General features: G+C 45.0%; 1 protein-coding gene across 2 annotated transcripts in view; it reads right to left on the bottom strand.

Annotated features, from left to right (window-relative positions):
• Positions 1–7,551: 7,551 nt before the first annotated feature.
• Positions 7,552–19,740, bottom strand: part of SLC2A13 (solute carrier family 2 member 13) — a 160,961-nt gene continuing 148,772 nt past the window's right edge. The window contains exons 8-11 of one of the 2 annotated variants that reach the window (XM_065665747.1): positions 15,284–15,405; positions 14,998–15,150; positions 13,777–13,905; positions 7,552–11,164 (exon numbers count right to left, since the gene is read on the bottom strand). In XM_065665747.1, coding sequence (XP_065521819.1) covers positions 11,145–11,164; positions 13,777–13,905; positions 14,998–15,150; positions 15,284–15,405 — 424 coding nt within the window. In that variant the 3' untranslated portion in view covers positions 7,552–11,144. Of the gene's footprint in view, positions 13,906–14,997; positions 15,151–15,283; positions 15,406–19,740 lie in introns of both variants that reach the window. The other variant, XM_065665738.1, reaches the window with a different exon arrangement.

Genomic DNA, 19,740 nt, shown 5'->3' on the forward strand with positions numbered 1-19,740 from the left:
CATCTTACATATCCATACGCCTTTATTTGTATATACATCTCTCTATATACATGATGTATGTGGGGATGTCTGTGTATACGCTGGCATTAGCCAGCTGGCTGAGTGCAGGGATCCTCTTCATTGCAAATTGTGCTTAAGCAAAAGCTGTGCTGAAGACTATTCCTTAAACAGTGATTTGCTTTTCCAAGCAAATGAAGATGTTGTGCTTTCTCCCTTGGAGGCAGCTGGTGAAAGATTCACTGCTCTTATTCATATCAATCAGGTGGGATTCTTTTATTTATATGTTTTGTAATAGAAGGTTTTGTGAGTGAAGGTCTATGTGTCACCCATCCTTGATGAGACCCATCACCATTCTTTGTCTCTGTTCTCATCATCAAACTAGTGGCTGTTTTTTCTGCCAGGTTTTATTTTGGAAGCTAAAACCCATTTTAAAAAGCAGGTCTACATTGCTCAACCGTTTGCAGGTTTATGGGTCTGCTACTTTAAAAATAGCATCTTAGAAATTTCAGTGGACTTTTCTGTACTTGGAAGAAAATTGTGTTGTCTTCTATATATAGAAATGGCATACATGGGAAGTGGTTTACACAGCCAGACTTCTGAAACTATCATTTAGCCAATTTGCTGCCCACTTCCTAAGGCTTGACATAAGCAGATTTTCTTTTTTTAGGTTGCCTCAATTTATTGCCAAGCCAAGCTCCCTAGTGATTTATTACTTTTTTTAAATCTGAAACCGCAATATTCTTCTTTTCAGGAGCTATAATTTATTTCTGTAACAGCTGTGATTTGCTGAAACCTCAGCCATTGCTGGTGGTTTGTAAGGCACAGTCATTCACTCTGCCACACCAGCAGCAGCCCATGCTGGCTTCAACGAGGACATCTCCAAGGTCTGCACTTTCCCAGCAATCCCCCATGCCTGGAACATACTTGGCAGTCTTTCCAGTGGTGCATGTCCCACACCATGCCCTTCCCCACAGCCAGTGCCGCTCCAGCTCGCTTGGGCTGCCAGCCTACTGCCATAGGATGCAGCAGAGGGCAGTGAACACACCTTAGAGCTAAAAGCACTGTATACTTTGGGTTTGTGCTTTTGTTAGACTGTCAGACGTAAAATTGCCACGTGGCCAGAGAGTTCTCTGGTGGCTGTGCTTAGAGAGATGCTGAAATGACCCAAACCGAGGTAAGCTGCCATTAACTTCACAGAATCATAGAACGGTTTGGGTTGGAAGAGAACTTAAAGATAGTCTAGTTCCAGCCCTACCTGCCACGGGCAGGGACACCTTCCACTAGAGCAGGTTGCTCAAAGCCCCTGAGCAACCTGGCCTTGAACACTGCCAGGGATGGGTCATCCACAACTGCACCGGGCAACCTGTTCTGATGCCTCACCACCCTGACAGCAAAGAGTTTCTTTCTAACATCTAATCTAAATCTCCCCTCTGTCGGTTTAAAGGCATCTTCCCTTGTCCTATCCCTATATGCCCTCGTAAAAAGTCCCTCTCCAGCTTTCTTGTTGGCCCTTTTAGGTACTAGGAGACTGTTACAAGGTCCCCCCTGAGCCATCTCTTCTACAGGCTGAACAAGCCAAATTCTCTCAGCCCTCTGATCATCTTCGTGGCCGTCTTCTGAACTCGTTGCAACAGCTCCGTGTTGCTCTTGTGTTGGGGGCCCCAGAGCTGGATGCAGGACTGCAGGTGGGGTCTAATTAAAGTGCAGTAGAGGGGGAGAATCCCCTCCCTCAGCCTGCTGGTCACACTCCTGATGCAGCCCAGGGCACGGTTGGAGAGCGGCATCACTTCTGAGAATTTTGTTTTATTTTACAGCGAAGCAAGGTACCCGAGTTCAGGCAGGTACTCCTGATCTGCAGAGCCAGCCTCTCACTGGGACATATTCCCAGCCTGCTCCTGGGAACGTACGGGACAATGCGCGCAGGTCAGAACTGGGAAGAGAAAGCTCATTGCACCATCTGGGTGTACATGTGGGAAGTTTCAAATGAAGCAATACCACTTTATTAAGTTCTCTCTCATATCTCTCATAATTTAGAGCCTTTCAGTGGGTATAGCTGATTTTACTTGAGCCACTAACACAGGTGCTCTCAAAATCTGCCTGGTTCCCTCCAGGTTTCAGTCAAGACTGCACTATTTCCCAGTAAGGGCTGAAATTACACAGCTCAGTGCCAAACAGACATTTTCTGACTGACTGTACATACGTAAGAGGTACATCCACGTCTCTAATGCAATAATTCACCACTTGGGATATGTCAATCACTGTAATAATCACGTTTCAAACCCTTTGGATGAGAGCCTATAAAATCCAATTACCTTACAATTTTTACCTGTAATTGCAAAGCAATCAGAAGAAAGAAAACTATCTTTGTAGTGGCATGTGTGCTGGCAATGATGATAAGGCAGTGAGCTCTTTTTAAGTCACTAGAGAGGTATTTTAAAGTATTTATGTTACTATTATTGCATCAGAAGAGCATCGTGCTTTCTCCTTATCTCAGCACCAGTCTCCCCCTCTGCTCAGGTGATTTTTTCATGTGATTTCTTGGTGACTTTTGGGAAGAGCTGAGTTTGGTTTAGTAGGAATCTCCTTTCTTTCAGTGGTAGCCTCAAATCATGCTTTCTTCAGGTGATAATTCAGCAGCTGATGCTATTAATCCACCAATATTTGTAACCTACAGTAATGACCGTCACCCCACTATACACATCCAGGCACCACCAGCTCTCTCTGAGGCAACAGCACAGGCAGAGATGCTCCTTTTCTATCCACATTAATCTTCCTGCAGTGTGCTAAACCTCTGGAGAGGCCACAGAGCAGTCTATCTTATTAACTATTTTAAGTATCAGTAATAAGTAGAGTTTTTCTGGGGACAGGACAGAAGGGTACCTGTGATTAACCAAAACTCAGAAGCATTGGTTTAATGGTGGCACTCAAATGCTTCCAAATACAGCCTCTTCTCACTGACAGCCTGTGATAGGTTAGAGGTGGCAGTCTCGGTTACCTGAGTCAGATCCTGCCTCCCAGGGCTGGTGATACCAAACTCCAACAAGGTTCGTAACTCTGTGAACTGAATACTGAATGCTCGCCACCTCACCTAGCCACAATGTTGTAAGTCACATCCTTCACCTTGCAGGGCTTGCTCTGGGTGCTGTAGTCCTTTGGATGTGGAAACTTGCAGTGAGCTCTCATGCAGCATGCAGATGGCTGCAGGGGACACTGATACACCAGCTCTGTGTGAGGTGACAGGGAAATTTGAACTAAAAGACAGAGGGGTGGAGAGTCGGTGAAGATGAGGCAGAAGGCTTCAAGAAGGAAGTTGTATTGTTTAATAGAGCTGAGATGAAACATTTCCAAATCAACTGTGCATGCTGGCAGAGAGAGGCCTGTGATTTACTGCTGCTGTGTCACACTCAGCACATGGCGGCTGGCTGGCCAAAGGACCCAGAGCTGTGGCCAGTCAGTAGGACAAGTCAGTACATCACACTGCGGAAGATTTACTCTCTTCCCTGGAGTAAATCTGTAAGGAGATCTCTCCAGAGAAGTTGCACTCCCTGCAAAGAGATGAATTTTGGAGAACCCCAGGCCAGCTGAAGCTGGCTGGGATCTCTGGGATTACCCAGTCCAAGCCCTGCTTGAAGCAGGATGCTTGGGCCATGGCCAGCTGCTACCAACAGACACCTGGTCTGGGGATGGGGGGAGAAACTGCCAGGGTAGGTGACCCCAGGGAAGCTGGGCCAGCTCACAGTGGCTGCTGCCTGCAGCACTTTCCTCCCTGTGCTGGGACAAGGCAGTAGGGAGGGGAGCTGCAGGTGAGCATGGAACAAGGCTGGGTGCTGCTGCTCTGCCCCCACCTGCCTCTCCTACCTCTGCTCACCCACGTTTCCCTCAGCAATGAAGAGCAGCAGTGTTTCACCCCAGCACCAGCTCATGCCCCGGTGCCAGCCCCAGCACCTGGCGCTAGACTCAGGGCACTTAGCGCTCTCCCAGCAGGGACTGGGGTGTCCTGATGCTTTCAGTGTCCCCCTGTGAATCCCACCCAGCACAATGAAACCTGACATGTAAAGGTGACTCTGGCTGGTACCAGGCTGCAGGTGGCACTCAGCCACTACCCAACTTACAAAAACCTTGCTGCCCTTGCTTTTTTTGGCAGCCCATGAGAGGAGCGCAGCAGGGACACCTGCCCCAGCCCCAGCCTAGCTCCAATGCCGTGTGGGGCAGCTGACTCCCGTCGGACTCCCCCCTCCCTGCCCTTCCCAGCCACCTTGGGCGCTGTGAGTACCCCAATACCAGAGAAGCCACATCAGAGGCTGGCTCTGGCTGCAGTCACATCTTGTGACAGTCCAGGAACAGGGCACACTGTTGTATCAGACATCAGTGTGAACGTGGGATGCGGTGACAGCTGGCTGGGGACGTGGGGACCCAGCAGCCTCAGCTGTGGAAATGGCTTTGGGAAGAAGGAAAAGTCGCAAGGAGGGGAAGCTGCAGATGCCACAGCACTACCCAAGGGAACCAGAGGTACATGTAAACAGGTCAGGTGGGCGGCATCAGCTCTGAGCATTGTAATACAAACCCTGTACAGCCTTGGGGAACAGGGCTAAAACAAACGCAGGTCAGGGGTTCTGCGGCCCGGAATGCCATGAGGAGGTCTCACCCTGCTCCCATGCCTTGTCACCAGGGACAGGGAGCTGGGCATGGGAAGTGGGGGTGATTCTCTATGTCTCTCGATAGATTGGGCAGTGAACAAGCTGCAGTGCAGTGCCCAAAAAACATAAATGTAAAAACAACTGGAGAACAAGCCTGTGACTATCTGAGATCCTGGGGAAAAAAAAAAAAAAGGAAAGAAAAAGAAAAACCAAACACAAAACACCTTTAGAGAGAGATTTAGACCAGTCAGTCTGCTTAGCAGATCAAAAGGAAAACCAGCTTCTGCATAGAGGTGGCACCACAGGGGGCAAATACTAAGGGACTCCAGTGCTGTAACCTACCAGAGGCTGACAGTGCCCAGCACCTGTCTTCCTGCTGGTCTGCAGGGTGAGATAGCCCGGCTCTCCTCTAACGCCATGCTCTCTTGCCGTGGCTCTGAAAAGCACCGCTGCATCCTGACTTGCTATGCGTGGCAATCCTGTAGTGCTTGAGCAGGAGCTGCTGCATCCTCAGCCCAGTGCTCCTCTTCTGTCTTTGCTTCCCTGCATCCAGGATGGCCTGACACTGTCCCTGTCATCGTGTAGTGGTGTGGCAGAGGCACCATGTCCCCACACTAACTGTCCCCCATACCGTATGCCCTGCTTCCTTCCTCCAGCCCCTCCTAGGGATTTGCTCCTTGCTCTTCCTGCCCATGTTTCCTCGGCAACCTGAGCCAATCTCAGCTCCACATGCCACCTTCATTATGAAGTTTAACTATATCCAGCCCCTCTCTGCCCTCAAACTGCTTGTGCATCTCCAACCACCTCCCTGATGGGCCCCAAAACCCCACTGCTCCTTCAGGCGTGGACCTTCCCCCCACCTCTCCTTTCACCACCTTTGATGAGATTTAAGCAAGTACCACCTTTGATGATATTTACATCTTAATGTCTTTTAAGACCGTGGGCAGGTCGTTTTGGGTCTGCGCTTCTCTTTCTCCATACACAGCTTACTGCTCTGTAATAAGACACCCTGCTTTTCTTTTTGGCATTATGGATTCTATTAGCACTTCCATGGGATTTCACAGTACCCAAAATCATCGTGTGCTAGCTAAGGCAGAGGTCTCACTCATCTGAAAACAGATGGATCCTTATATCCTGAAACCCAGACCCAAAGGTCGCCCATAAAACCGTCTAATCAAACAAAGCCCACACGTCTCTCTAGAGGCCTCAGAGGGGATTTGTTGCCTCTTTCTATCAAAAACAAGATGCAGAAAATATTTCTGGTGCTCCTGCAGTTAACTCTGAAAAGGCAAAAGCTTTCTGAATTTCAGCTCTATGCAGAGCTTCTCAGCTACTGACATGCACGGGTACAGGGTAGGTCATGTGTGCTAAACAAGTGAGTGTAAACCTGCCTTGGTGACGAGCTGATGAACAGGACAGCCCCGCGTCAAGGCTGGTGGACTGGCTTATGGCAGATGCATGTGACTACTTCCCGACAGATTTCAGCTGGTTGCTTGACAGGCTGAATGCGTTCATCTCTCCATCAGAAGGGTGGAGATGCCGTTCATTCTGGGTCAAGTGATGTGCTGGAAATGAAACTGCAGCAGCTGAAGAGCCCGAATACGTTTGCGCAGGGAGCTCTGTGTGGGCAGGGGCTGGAGGGGCAGCAGCTCAGGAGATGTTCCCCGGCAGGACTCTTCAACCAGTCCAGCAGGACCCAGCGGGGGACCACCAAGATCAGAGAAAAAGGACTTTCTGTTTAAGCTTACCTTTAACTTGTCACCTACCTCCTGTGAATTGTAGCAGCCTCGAAAGCAAACACTTCACACCATTCGCAAAGCTAAGGCCATGCAGCACTGTACGGATGGCTTCGGGTAGGATGCAGCACCACCCGGCCTCAATGCCTTGGGGGCCTGGACCTGAAAATGTTCACAAAGATTTGGGAGCAAGTACTGCTGCTGCCTGCAGTTCGATTCTGCAGGTGGCAGAACCTGTTCAGCAGAAATCAATTCATCAGTAGGTGTCCTGTGATAGTAGCTGGAACACAGGGAAATGGGAGAAGGCAAAAAATTGAGTGTTTGACAGCAGAGCCGCCAGCTTTTCATTATCCTACAACGCTGTCATGTGGATTTGGTGACAAGTAATCTGAACTGCAGCCACTCATCACCGTTACAAGCACTATCAGCCAGAAAGCTAAAACCATAACCTGTCAGTGCACCATGATTAGCTCCCTCTCTCCCCCCCGGAGGTAAGCGCTGCCACAGACACACACTGCTGAGCAGTCTCCTGCTGCCAGCATCTATCTCTTCATCAGCCGTACTGCTGCTGGCTGTGATCTGTTTTTGTCCCAGACCAAAAGGCTACAGCTCTGTCAGAGGCAACTCTGGATCTCACAAGGATTCAGTCATAGTACCTGCAGTAGGTCGGGGTAACAGGACCAATTTCCACCCAATCTAGTGTATTCAATTCCTCTGCCACACCAGGGAGCACAGGCAGGGCAGCCCCCAGCATGGCATGGCCGTGGTTCACCATCAAACTGGCTTTAGCCAGTTTGGCAGAGTTAGGACATTTCCCCATTAGAAAATAGCAACTTCTTCCTTATCCCCGGTTGAAAATCAAATCTGAATGTAAAACTTGTCACAAAACTGGTCTGTTTGGGCAGGGGACATTGAGACAGTCGGCAGCTCCGTGTAACTGCATTCAGCTCTTCAAACAAATCCTCTGGAAGAAAGGGACACTTGTCCAGTGTACCATCATCACAGAAATGCTCTCTGGTTCCAAACACATCCGACTGAGATCATATTCAAAGTTATCCTCACCCTTCACTTATTTCAGGCAAGCCCATGGGCTATTTTAGCTCATTTTGCTGAGCCATGCAATTTTGCAGCTCTAAAAGGTGACCCGAATACCCGAACAAAGGAAACCTTGAGAAAGATTCTGTTATTAAGTATCTCACCTTTTATTTTGTTCATTTACACTTCTGGCACTGACAGTTCTTTGAAGATATTTATTTTCATGTAAAGACCAAACTTCATTAAAGCAATCAGAAGTCAATTGAATAATTTTACATCACTTAAGTTCCAGAAAATGCACACCACTTTCATACGCCGTAGGCTTGACTGGTTGCAAAAGGAAATGGCACATGTCCGACATGGTTAAGAAGTAACTTGGACAGCCCAGCGATTAGTTTTGCCAAAACCTGTTTTGTACTGAATACCGTAACACGCGCCCGGGGATTACAGTGTGCCTGATGGCACCATGTGCACGCTCTTATTCAACATGGCATTATTACTACCCATTTGGTCTCTAATAATGTCTAAAATATTCTACATAGACTAAAACTGACTGGTGGTTTTGTAGGGGTGTGAGATTCATGATGGAAAGCAGAGATGTGACTCGTGCCACTTCCCAGCAGTGCCCTGGACCAGCAGGACACTGAATGCATGGAGGGTATCAAGCATAAGAATAATCTTATCGGTTTCGTGGGGACTACTTGAACACTTCAAATCGAACAGCTGGCAGGTGTGCCTGAGGCAGGGCCTGTGGTGTAATGCAGCATCCCAGCATCATGAAACTGACTCGTGTCACAGCTGCTGCGGACCCAGGAAGTTTCTCCTGCAGAAGTCACGATGATGGTCATACATTCAGTCCTCTCTAAAGTCTGTGTAATGTTTAAGGCAGCGAGAGACAATTGCCTTTATTTTAACATCTCAGAAATGAATGTTTCCTTTAGAAATAGGTGGACAATATTCCTGATTAACCAGTGTGCCCCATACTGACATAAATGCGATGTAAAGCCAAACCAAATTTTGACAAACTGTATCTCAACAGAACAGAGGACTACAACTGGAGTTCAAGCTTTATAATTACACATGCCAGATCATTCACATGTAACAAACCATCGAAGGACAATGTGAAAAAGTGGGATTTAGATGAAATCTGTATTCTTGAGGCCTGATGGTGGTCGAACTTCCCCTGGCGTGAGTGAGCTCTACTGAAGCTGATGAGCGAGCACCTCTGGTGAAGAGGCGTGAGGAAGGTTGAAAACATGCTGCTGGTTCACACTAACAGGTACTGTGGCTGAAGTATATTCTCATATACAGAACTCTGGAACACTATTAACACCCATTTACAAAACACTACAGTGATGGTTATTGGCACATAAAAAACTCCTTCTCTATATGAAAACATACACAAAATAGATAAGAACTGCCATTTTTTCAGACTTTTAAAATCTATATATAGTTGCCTTTAAGGAGTTTTAACCCCAGTATCACAAACAACAATATTTCTTTAACAATGTTCACCTAGATTTTACTGTGCTGACATTTGTAACACTGCCACAACCTAGACCACTTTGTGGATTATGCTTAACTGTACTGTACACAAGGTGATGGAGATCGATAGAAAACCACTAAGATTGTTGCACAAAAATGTGACTCATTAAAATCCAGAGAACGACTGAGTCACTTCATAGGCAGCAGCTACATGTAAGCTGTAAATGGTACCCGCAATAAAAACACATTTTGCCATAAAGCACATATTGTGGCATTATCTGCTTCTGGCCTGGTACACAAAGCTCGATTTTCTACCCAACGCAGAGGAATGGGTTTGGTTAGCTTGACTCTCTCAGAAAAAAGTGCACAAACATCTTACTCTTTAAAGTGCTTTGCAGAACTGCCTCTTCTGCCTTGATTTCTACCCCGAGATCTCTGTGCTGTGAAGACTCTGCCTGTTTCTCCCTTTCTCTCTCTCTCAGGAAACAAACCCTTTTACACAAGTACAAGTAAAATGTCAAGAAGACCATGTTAGAAGAGAATTGACGTTAAGTAGAAAGCTGGGTATAAAGCTGACAAATACAGGGTCCATCTTCTATTAGCCTACTGTGTACCTGTGGGACTGTGCCCCTCACCCTCATGGGTGAAGGAAAGACCCTTGCTCAGAGCCTGTAGCAGCCCCTGGAAGTCTAAACTTCTCCCCAGTGCTCAACACAAGTGACTAAGAAAGGCAAAAGATTTCACCGAGGTAACAAGCACTAGCTTTGCAAACTCCATTGCCACATTCTCACCTCTGTGTAGGCAAGGGAGAGGAGCACTTGTGTGCTTCTCCCCCATTAGTCTGTCAGTTCTCCGGCTCCCATCCACAGGACCAAGGACAGTCCCTTGTTCCCACCATCCTTCTCCCACAAGGGAGACAAGCCAGAGACTGCTCCTCTTGGCTACAACACCAATCTCTACTGAAATATGACTTTGTGGGGCTTTTAACACATCATTTCTCTCTCCTTGCCTCCCAACCCTAACTCCTGCACCAGTGAAATGCTAAATTTACCAATTCACGCCAAAAGAAGTCGGAACAATGGTCCTCGGGGTGTATCTGCTCTAGTCCCCAAATTTCTGACAGGGCTGTCACTGCAACTCACAAGGTAGCAACGTCTAACCATCTGTCTCAGGTGCATGCATAGCAATGCAGTTCAGCTCTCCAAAGGAGTCCTGGGCCTTGCTTTGTTTCTATGTCTATTTTGCAAACAGGCTTGTTTCTCTTGTTAAAAGATGACTTTGATCAGCAAAGTGACACAGGGAAGAAAAAAGTGGCAAATTCTCTCAACGTCCCCCCAACACTTTGAATTTCAACATGGTGAGCAAACTACTGTATAGGAATTAATGTGAAATACATTTTAAAAGATTAAAAATGCATCAGGACTGGTTTCCTTTATCCTTGCTGTTAGATCACAACACGAAGAGTCGGTAGATTAATCAGAATTGAAATAGCTCAGTGTTGTGTATAAATATGTCCAACTCTACCAGCATTACGCCAGCACTCCTGATGCACAGAATACCTGAACTAAGTGTGCAGTCCCTGTGAAGAAACGAGTGCACATCTTCTGCAGAAAGCTATCAATAAAATGATATTGTGCTTAGACACACGATTTACTTCATAAATTAAAATCCTGTCATAAGAGATTATTCAGCTACACTGTAGTTTTATTCTTTTATCTGGAATGTTACTAAGTCTACCTTTAGCAAAAATCTCTTAAAACTTAAAATATGCACAAATATAAAAATCTCTGCAAAATAGAAACATTTAATTTTCTTGATACACTATAAATTTTCCCAAATTCTAAAAATAAAACCCTAATTGCTAAGACTGATTTGAAGTATTTGATCTCATTTGTATTACACATTGATGCTTCGTACTAGGTTCAGCATTTCTAAGGTACGGAATATTGTCTTGGTGTAAAGCAAGACTAAAAGGAAGACTTAAACCCACCTCTGTGGGCGCGAAAGGGGGAGCGACAATCAAGAACCTAATTTATTTTGCACCCTCATAACCAATAGCAATGATGAATAAAATGCACGAGTTTCAATCATTTTGCCTCGAGAAAAAGGGTAGGGGATGCAAGCCTTCAGAAAATGCTTTCAGTAAGACTGAACTCGTGTGAGAAAATGAGCCCAGTGCTGTACACAGCCGAGTGCCACTTCTGAGAGCATCTGTGAAACAGGGCTGGCAGAGAGAGATGGTCTTCTGCTGCTAAAAACCCCCAGCACTGCCTGCAAAACAGAAAAGGCTCATCTTGTGACAGTGATCTTTCCAGTGACTTTCCTTTGATTATGCCCAATAAGCGCAGTGGTTTCCTCTACCTGTGGACACAAGTGCAACGAAGCTTGAGGTCAGCATTAGCGCTGTGCTGGCACAGGGACAATCCCCAGCTTGTGCCCTGCTCCAGCAAAACACATCAAGCAAGGGAACGTTCATAGGTGTAACGGTGAGTGTGGGCTTGTGATTTTGGGGGCATCAGAACCAAAAGTCCCTATTCTCAAAAGCCAGTAAACACTCAAACCTATCAACCATATGAGTACAGGTTGGGTGTTACAGAGCTATTCATGCTGTTCTAGGCAACAAAACTGTACCAAAATAGGACCTTCAAATACACATTTGTTGGATTTAGGAAGAAACAAATTTACCCTTAAAACTGTGCCAAGTATCCCTTTTTCTCATTTCACACACTGCACCTTCTGTGAAGGTTTCAAAGAGGTGACAGCCTAACGGAGGCATCCCATGGCGGGGGCATTTGTAGACAGGTCTGGAGACCTGAGTGTTTGCACCAGCTTGTGCTCGCAAGCACAGAGATATTGTGCACTTCAAGGGGAGGCAAGACGGGAGGTGTGAGAATCCAGCCCCCTCGCTGCTCAAGCTGATGTTTAAGGTCGAGCCACTCCTGGCAGCGTAATTCCCTCTGTCCACTATGTTTTCCCCTTCTAATCCCAGTCAAGTCACAGAATGCTTTAAAAAGTCTTCTCTCCAAAAATATTCCCTCAACTAATGAAGTAAAAAAGGCAGTAACATAAAATACAGCCAATTGCTGAAGGTCAGTAACTGGAGAGTAAGCACACCCCTCGCAGAAGCTCAGATAACGTCAGAGCTCTTTACAACAAAACCCAACGTTACCCAATTAATTTAGTAACAAATGTCCAGTCTCAGTTTTGATAGTAATCCTACGTTCAAAGTGTTTTTCAACCGAAGACAAGCCCACAGAGCAGCTCTATAAAAGCTAATGAACCAAACAACTTCCTTAACCTTTACACAGTGAAAAATGAATGCATTTTTACCAAATGAGCGGGGGGGGGGGGGGCGGCCCACAGGCAGAGGAGGTTTTCCACATTCTTTCATGAAGCAAATGTTTCAAAGATAAGAATTTGAACTGCTGATGCTTTCAAACTCGTATCTCTGAAGACGTAAAGCAGCAAGGGCAGGGTGAGGAAAAAAAATAACATCATATTTTTATGTAACTGCATAAAATTCAATTTTCCAAGGCAAGCGATCATGGCAGGTGAGTAAAAACCCATTCACATTTTCATTACCACGCTAAAGGCAGCCAAGTTGAGTCTTGTGCCTGACATTTTCTTGACAATTTTGCAATGCTTCAGTAAGGCAATTAACATGAGATGTAGGCTTCTGCCCCCTGCTAATATTTCTCTTTAGATCCAGCGAGACACTGGTTGACTGAGGGCGTTTGAAAGAAGAATGTGCTGGGATTCATCTACTCTGCACATATGAAGATAAACTGAAGGCAAAATGATTATTCACGAGCAAAAGGTGCAGGAGGGATGACCACTGTGCGTTTAGCAGCACAAAACACCTCCCCTCCTTTTCTTTCTTTCAGTTCATGATCTTTTGTGTTCAAAGCCAGGCACAAACCCAAATGTTCAAATGCAAAAAGGAAAACAAAATGAATTTTTTCCCAATTAACCGAAGCCTCCATGTTGTACCCAGCCATAAACACCGGGCCATTTGTACATGCAGACACACACTTTGCTCTGTTTTCCTGCTGTTAGGTAGTGAATTTTGGCAGCTTCTCTCACAAACACTAACTCCTGACTGCAGTGTGTACTCGAGAGCAGCAGTGGCAAGATAACCTGGTGTAACACGGATGTCTGCTACCCTAGTGAAGCTCCCCTCAGGCAAGTAGAGCTCTCTGCTTGTTACCTCAAATAAATGAAAATGGAAATTCTCTTGGGGCAAATCTGGTAAGTGTTCCCTCTATAGACATAGCAGGTATTTGTATGCTCTTAATCAGTTACACCTTTTCAATGGTTACCACTGCAGCAGCTTATGCACTCGTCATCTGTTGTATTGCACAGCAGAGCTGTTTCCTAGGCTGCTGTGGGCTGGGGATCCAACAAACGACTGCTTTCTGATTAGCCACTCTGTACCCCTTGTCAGTATTGAATGTAAGGACCACCACTGACCATCTAGGATAGCCTTCTTTATTCGTCTGGTGCAGTGCACCCTACTGACTACCTCGGGATGGTGCAGTGTTGCACACACATGGTGAATTCACATAACTGTGGAATTCAATCTCTTCTGGAAGCCATTGCTTTGAGTTATCAAGAAAACAGTAGCATTTTGAATATCCTCCCAAATGGAGCATTTTTGAACATGAAGGCATTTTAAACTAGACAGTAGAAAGGAGAACCAGACCAGAAGCAGGGCAGTGAGGTCATCAGAGAGCTGCTTTTCCCCCAGAAGGCTTTTAAATGATTAAATACACCAGCAGCTGAAAATTATTCCACATCAGAAGCATCATTGTCAGAAAGATGGTAATTACTTCCCTTCACCCGAATATATTCAATATACCTCCCTTCATCAGAATCCGACATACCACATGTACATAGCCTGTTTTCAAACAAAGACTCAATTTCCTCTAGTTTTTTCCCTTTAGTCTCAGGAAGGCAGCCATAGATGAAAACCAGTCCCAAGGCAGCAAACCCTGCGTAGAGGAAGAAGGCTCCTGCAATGTAAAACAGTATGCACAGTCAGTTACAGAAGTCAGTTCCTATCCTTTCTCTGCTCCAGAGCAGAGGGAGCAGCAGAAGCAGCAGGCTGCAGATATCAAATGAGTACATAAAAGCAAAGCTTGGAGCTTTACTGCATCATTCCGTAACAGAGTAAATTAACAAAAGCAATTTTATTTCACATGGAATACACACCTTTTCTGGGCAAGTCATTCTGCTGTTAAAATAAACAGTAATTAAACAAATACATATCAAGTCAAGAGCTCAGTTTATCTTAAAAGTGAAGGACACACTCAGAGAGCCCCCTAAAATGAGAAACTTTGGAAGAAAAGAAATAGCCGGAATTAAAATAATACTTGTGACTCTTACATCTAACTGTTATTTAGAACTCCTCTGCAGGGACAATTGGCACTGAGAAGGACCTTGTTCCCACCCACAGCCCACCATACCTAGGGGGGCAGAGAATGTACTAAAGGACCAACAAACATTTATCTGCCATGTGTTTCTAGACTGATGACTCAAAAGAATGACAAGTAGAGCTGAAAGGCCCTGTACCAGCAATGACGTGAAGGTCACAGCAACTCCCCAGCAGTTTAATGTAATTTAAATGACTTGTACTGGAGTGGCTGAGCAGTAATCTGACAAACCCTCTACACGCCCCAGCAGACAAGACTTAATCAAAAGCTGGGAGTGGGGTGGCAGCATCCTAGAAAGGTAATCCTGCAAGGACCATCTGATACCGACCTTGGATACCATAACAAACTGGAGAAATGCACATGCTGTCTCCTGAGTGGGAATCGGCATGTTTCACCAGGTCCAAAGTAGGGTTTTTTCCAGCTTCCCAATTTCAATCAACTGCCTAGGTTCCTATTTAAGAAATGCTTCTCACGAAAGCTGGACCAAACTCTACGATCCAGGCAGCTCGTGTCTTTAGTAAGATGCATCTCTAGTCTTACTAAACCACGGTGGGTTGAGAACACTGCATTCACACTTGACATTTCACAGCAAAACCAACTAAGCGACCCAGAATCAGTAGAAAATCTATGCCAATGGTAGTACTGCACGCACGGACTCATACTGTTTCTTACCATAGTATGTCAGATATTGAGCTGTATGCAGAAATGTCAGTGACACGAGCACATTGAAAACCCAGTTGACTCCAGAGGAACACGCATTTCCTGTACTCCTAGCCCAAAGTGGGTAGATTTCAGAATTGACAGTCCAGGGCATAGGACCCATCCCTGAGAATTAGGAAAAAAGGAAAAACCTCAGTTTAATGGCTGGACCCAAAAGTAAATTTATCATGGAGCCTCAATATTTGACTTCCTACCTCTACATTTTTTAACTTTTATGTGAAAACAAACATTTGCTTACCAGGTGCAAAGAAAACCAAGTACAAAATAAGGCCCAGAAGTGCTGTCCAAGAGTATGGAGTGGGGCAGAAATTGTATGCCCAAAACAAATCTTCCTTTTTGAATGCTGTTTCATTTGAACATCTGAAAAATTACAAAAAAACTTCATATTAAATAGTTTTCAAGGAAGGAGATGACATTTCATGGCTAGCAATAGAATCATAGAATCACAGAATAGTTTGGGGTGGAAAGGACCTAAAAATCATCCAGTTTCAACCCCCTGCCATGGGCAGGGATGCCTCACCCTAGACCACATTGCCCAAGGCTCTGTCCAACCTGGCCGTGAACACTGCCAGGGATGGAGCATTCACAGCTTCCCTGGGCAGCCTGTTCCAGTGCCTCACCACCCCCCCAGTAAAGAACTTCCTCCTTATATCTAACCTGAACTTCCTCTGTTTATGTTTCAACCCATCGCCCCTTGTCTTCTAAAAGCTGACTAAGGTACAATTAAGATGAAAAATGTAATCCCTGCTATTTTATCAAGGACTTTGAGCCTAGACCAACATTCAAAAATGTGCTTTTTCCCAAGCCTGGTCTTTGGAAGCATAACCAGCAACATTCCTGAATTTAAACACCTGCCTTTTCTCTACAGATCTCCTCCAAATGACTAGCCTTTACTACACATGAGGTCATACAGAAGCTAAGAGCATTCACATGAATATCACACAAAGCAAAAAGAGCTGCAGCAGCAGGACTTTGAGCTAAAAATGCTGCATGCAAAGATTTAAGGTCAAATAGAAGTCCTTACGTCACTGATGAATAAGCTATATGCTGCACACTTTGGATGTAATCAGTAATGCCTATGGAATGTGCCAAGGTCAAGTGAAGTTATAAGAAGAAGCCTATGCTTTCTTTTCTACACAGTGAAATAATTCAGAAGAAGCAGCATTTCTAATTAGACAGTAAAAATAAGAATCAGACCAGAGGTGAACCAAGCCTGAGCTTGTGTCTCTGTTTGCAAGGACTTTGTGGCAATGAAATATTGTGAGGAACAGGTATAACCACAGGTACTCAGTTCGAGTGCCAACAGTATTTTAAATAGTTTAAAGGAATACTGGCAACTCTTTTTTTTTGTCCCTTTTCTTAAATTAGCTTTTGCTTAAAGGGACCACAAGTCACAGCTGTACCTAGGGAAACTTTTCAGCTGCAACCACATCAATTGCAGACATCACCCTCTGATATGCAAACCATGTTATTTACTTGAAGAGAAGACCTCAAAGAGAGATGAACATCTGCCTGGGTTATGATTTCCAGGTCAATTGAGAACTCATGTGAAGGATATGACCCTCTTGACAGTAGAAAAAACAGAATGAAGATGCCTACAATGAGTGAAGCTTGGCAACAAGTGGTGAGATTGTGGAGTAACAGACACCCTGGCATGTTTCAGAGGAGCTACCCCCACTGCAGTTGACTTTCAAAAGCAAATTCAAAGAACCCACTTCTCTAACTGTTCTGTTAAGAAATAGCCAGCCAGCCCTACGTTGAACAGGAATATGCTAAGCGCTGATGGCCAGCCCACCACCAGAAATCTTCCTTATGTTGACATGGACGTACTAACAGGACAACACGTAAAGCAGGATATCACTGTGAAGTCCCAAACCTGATCTCAGGACAGCTGGAAATCCAAAGTTCAAATACATTTAAAAGAGAGAGATTAACCCAACAAATACCGCACAAACATACACCAAACCACAGCCAAACCCTAATGCTGCCTTGATGGCAGTAAGCTGTAAGATCTGCAGTTCCACCTTGCACTTGAGCAGCAACTGACCATGTAGAGTCAGCACTCTCTGAAGAAATGGCGATCCCTTGATACGTTGCCAGCAAAGCAGCCAGTGCTGGTGTGCACCCTTCCACCCTGCTGCAGCCCTGCTCTGCCGAGCTACCCCACAAAGCCCCTGTCATCCAGCGCATACAGATTCATGTTCAGTCTGGAGATGAAATACACATAGAAAACAGGCCAACTGAACATCCCTCTCAAAGATATGTCCCTCAAACCCAGACACAACCAACTCCTGGCCTCAGCTGCTGCCCAGCCACTGGAGCACCCATCAGCCTAAGAAACCAGCAGCTTCCATGAAGGACCTTTCTCACCTTTTCTTAGCCAAAAGTACTTCTGCCATCTTACCAATTCTTCGTCTTGCTTCTAAGCATCCTCTCAGGTTCCTCTTTCTGTTACTTTGCTCTTTAATAGCTCAGTTCTACATCTCTTTCTATGCTGAGTGCAAGATACGGATCATTCCCTGTTAGTGTCCACCCTGATGCTTCCCTATCACTCTACGTACTCCTCACTGTGCGCAGGTTAAACCATATTTGAGCTGTGTCCCAGGTCTAAGATGTATAGAAGACTGAACTGTGCCAGACAGCCATCCACATGTTTAAAACAGAAGCTGCTTATAATGTTAAGGAAACGATGCTTGAAAGATTAATTACTGTAGACTCAGTGACCCTGTTGCCACCTCCTGCTCGGCCCTGCATAGCTGCCCACTCTGCACCTGCACCACTGCCAGATCACAGGACTGCTGCAGTTTGACACCATTTTCACAACGTCAGTTTCCCTTCTATCGCTGTTGTTCTAATTTCAGTTGCAGGTGTTTGGTAATGAATACATACTGATTAGCATTTTAAAACATCTTGATGCTGAGATTGGTTCCTCCATTCTGCCCAGCCAGCCTGGCAGCTCCTCAGAGAGGAGCCTTATGCTTTCTCTCAAATGCTACTGTAAACAAAGATGTACTTGGTTTATTATCTCACATCTATCTCCACCAGTGCAAACCAACCTGCTGATTCATACAGACACAACCACCGAGAGGTCTGGATTTTTCCTTCCCTCCCATGTTTCCCCAGATGCATCCTACTTTGATGGAGTGGAACACAAATGATACAAGGGAAAAACAGATGTCCCCAAAGCCTCCTATGGCTGAAGCCACACGTCTACCCTCTGCTGTCTGCCCATAACTGAGAGGAAATTCTATTGCAAGAAAGCAGACTCAATGCACTGAAACAGGAAAAACAGCACTGGAGACTAGATTTAACAGAAACTTTGTAGTAATTAACTACGCTTTGCTTATCCTTCAGTAGTTAACCAGCATGGTACACAGAATAAAAGCAAAGATACTTGCATTTGCTGGCATCTTGCAGTGCTGGGTACGTTCAAAAATAACACTCCTCCAAGGCTGGAGATCTGTTCAAGCCCTGTTACTATGCTAGGTCTATTGCTATACTATTTCTACAAGATCTATTATTTTGCTGAAGAGTATATTAATAATTACTGAGCAATGTGGTACCAGATAAAATTCTGAGTGTTGTCCTGCCTGAAGGGATCATTCACGATGGAAAGTGGACAAGCAGCTACCCAAGCTGAAACACACAGAGGAAAATGCCTTTTAAAGAGCTTACAAGTGAAATGATGCAGTCAGGTACCAGTGCAAAGAGTCTGTAAATACCAATATGGTGAGTAACAGTCACATCAGTATAAACAGTGAAGACACGCCACATCATTTCCTCTGAAATTAGCGCCGAAGTGAAAACATGACAGCGATACACTGACGATCTTTGCCGTGAATTTCTTTCATCGCGTATTCTCCACAGAAAATTTCAGATGAACATCTGTTCTCGTGAGTGAGAACCTGACCTTCCAACAACCGATGCAAACAATTCAACTGACTGGGGGTAAATCAGAGCAGCAATAGATTTCTAAGTTATGGGAATTACGTGCTTTGTTTCATAATCACAGAATCCATGCTTTATCAGATATGGTTCAGAAGATCTAAAGCTTTGCTCCCCACCTCCTTAAATTACCTTCATATGGCACATAAAAGAAAGTAAGAGAAAAAGAGCTGCTGCAGGCCATCTAAAATGTTATTGCTAATAGCAAGAGGACAAAACAGGATAAGACCATTTCCTTGATCATCAATCTAAATTTTCCTAATACTTGAGCCTATTTGGCTGTAGAATAAGTCTCAAGTGCAACACTGAAAACCACAGAGAGGGAAATGGCCAGTAGCACCAGCAAGTGAGCACAGTGCAAGGCAGAGACCAAGCTGATTTTCTTCTCAAATTTCCGTAAGTTTTGCTTTGCTGCAGAGTGAGGACTGTGTAGCTTTTGTGGATTAAATGTTTCATTCTGAACAGTTCATATATCGTTAATGCAAAAGCTGCTGACTTCTCATTGTCTTTTATGCTCTTCAGACACACCTTAAATGGATTTAGATCAGAAGTCTTAAAAGGTCAAAATTCAAATCAAATTTGGCTAAGGAAATAAATTATTTCCAAAGAAAATCACTCATGTGATCATTCATCTCCTTAAAATGCTTGTTAGAACAGGCGCATTGCAAAACTACACATTTTGCTCCGAGATCGAATTTCACATCAGGCGCTGATGGTACAGAAATATTCCAGACCTAAATTAATTTCCCT

The sequence above is a fragment of the Lathamus discolor genome, chromosome 1 (assembly GCF_037157495.1).
Source record: "Lathamus discolor isolate bLatDis1 chromosome 1, bLatDis1.hap1, whole genome shotgun sequence".
Lineage (NCBI taxonomy): Eukaryota > Metazoa > Chordata > Aves > Psittaciformes > Psittacidae > Lathamus > Lathamus discolor.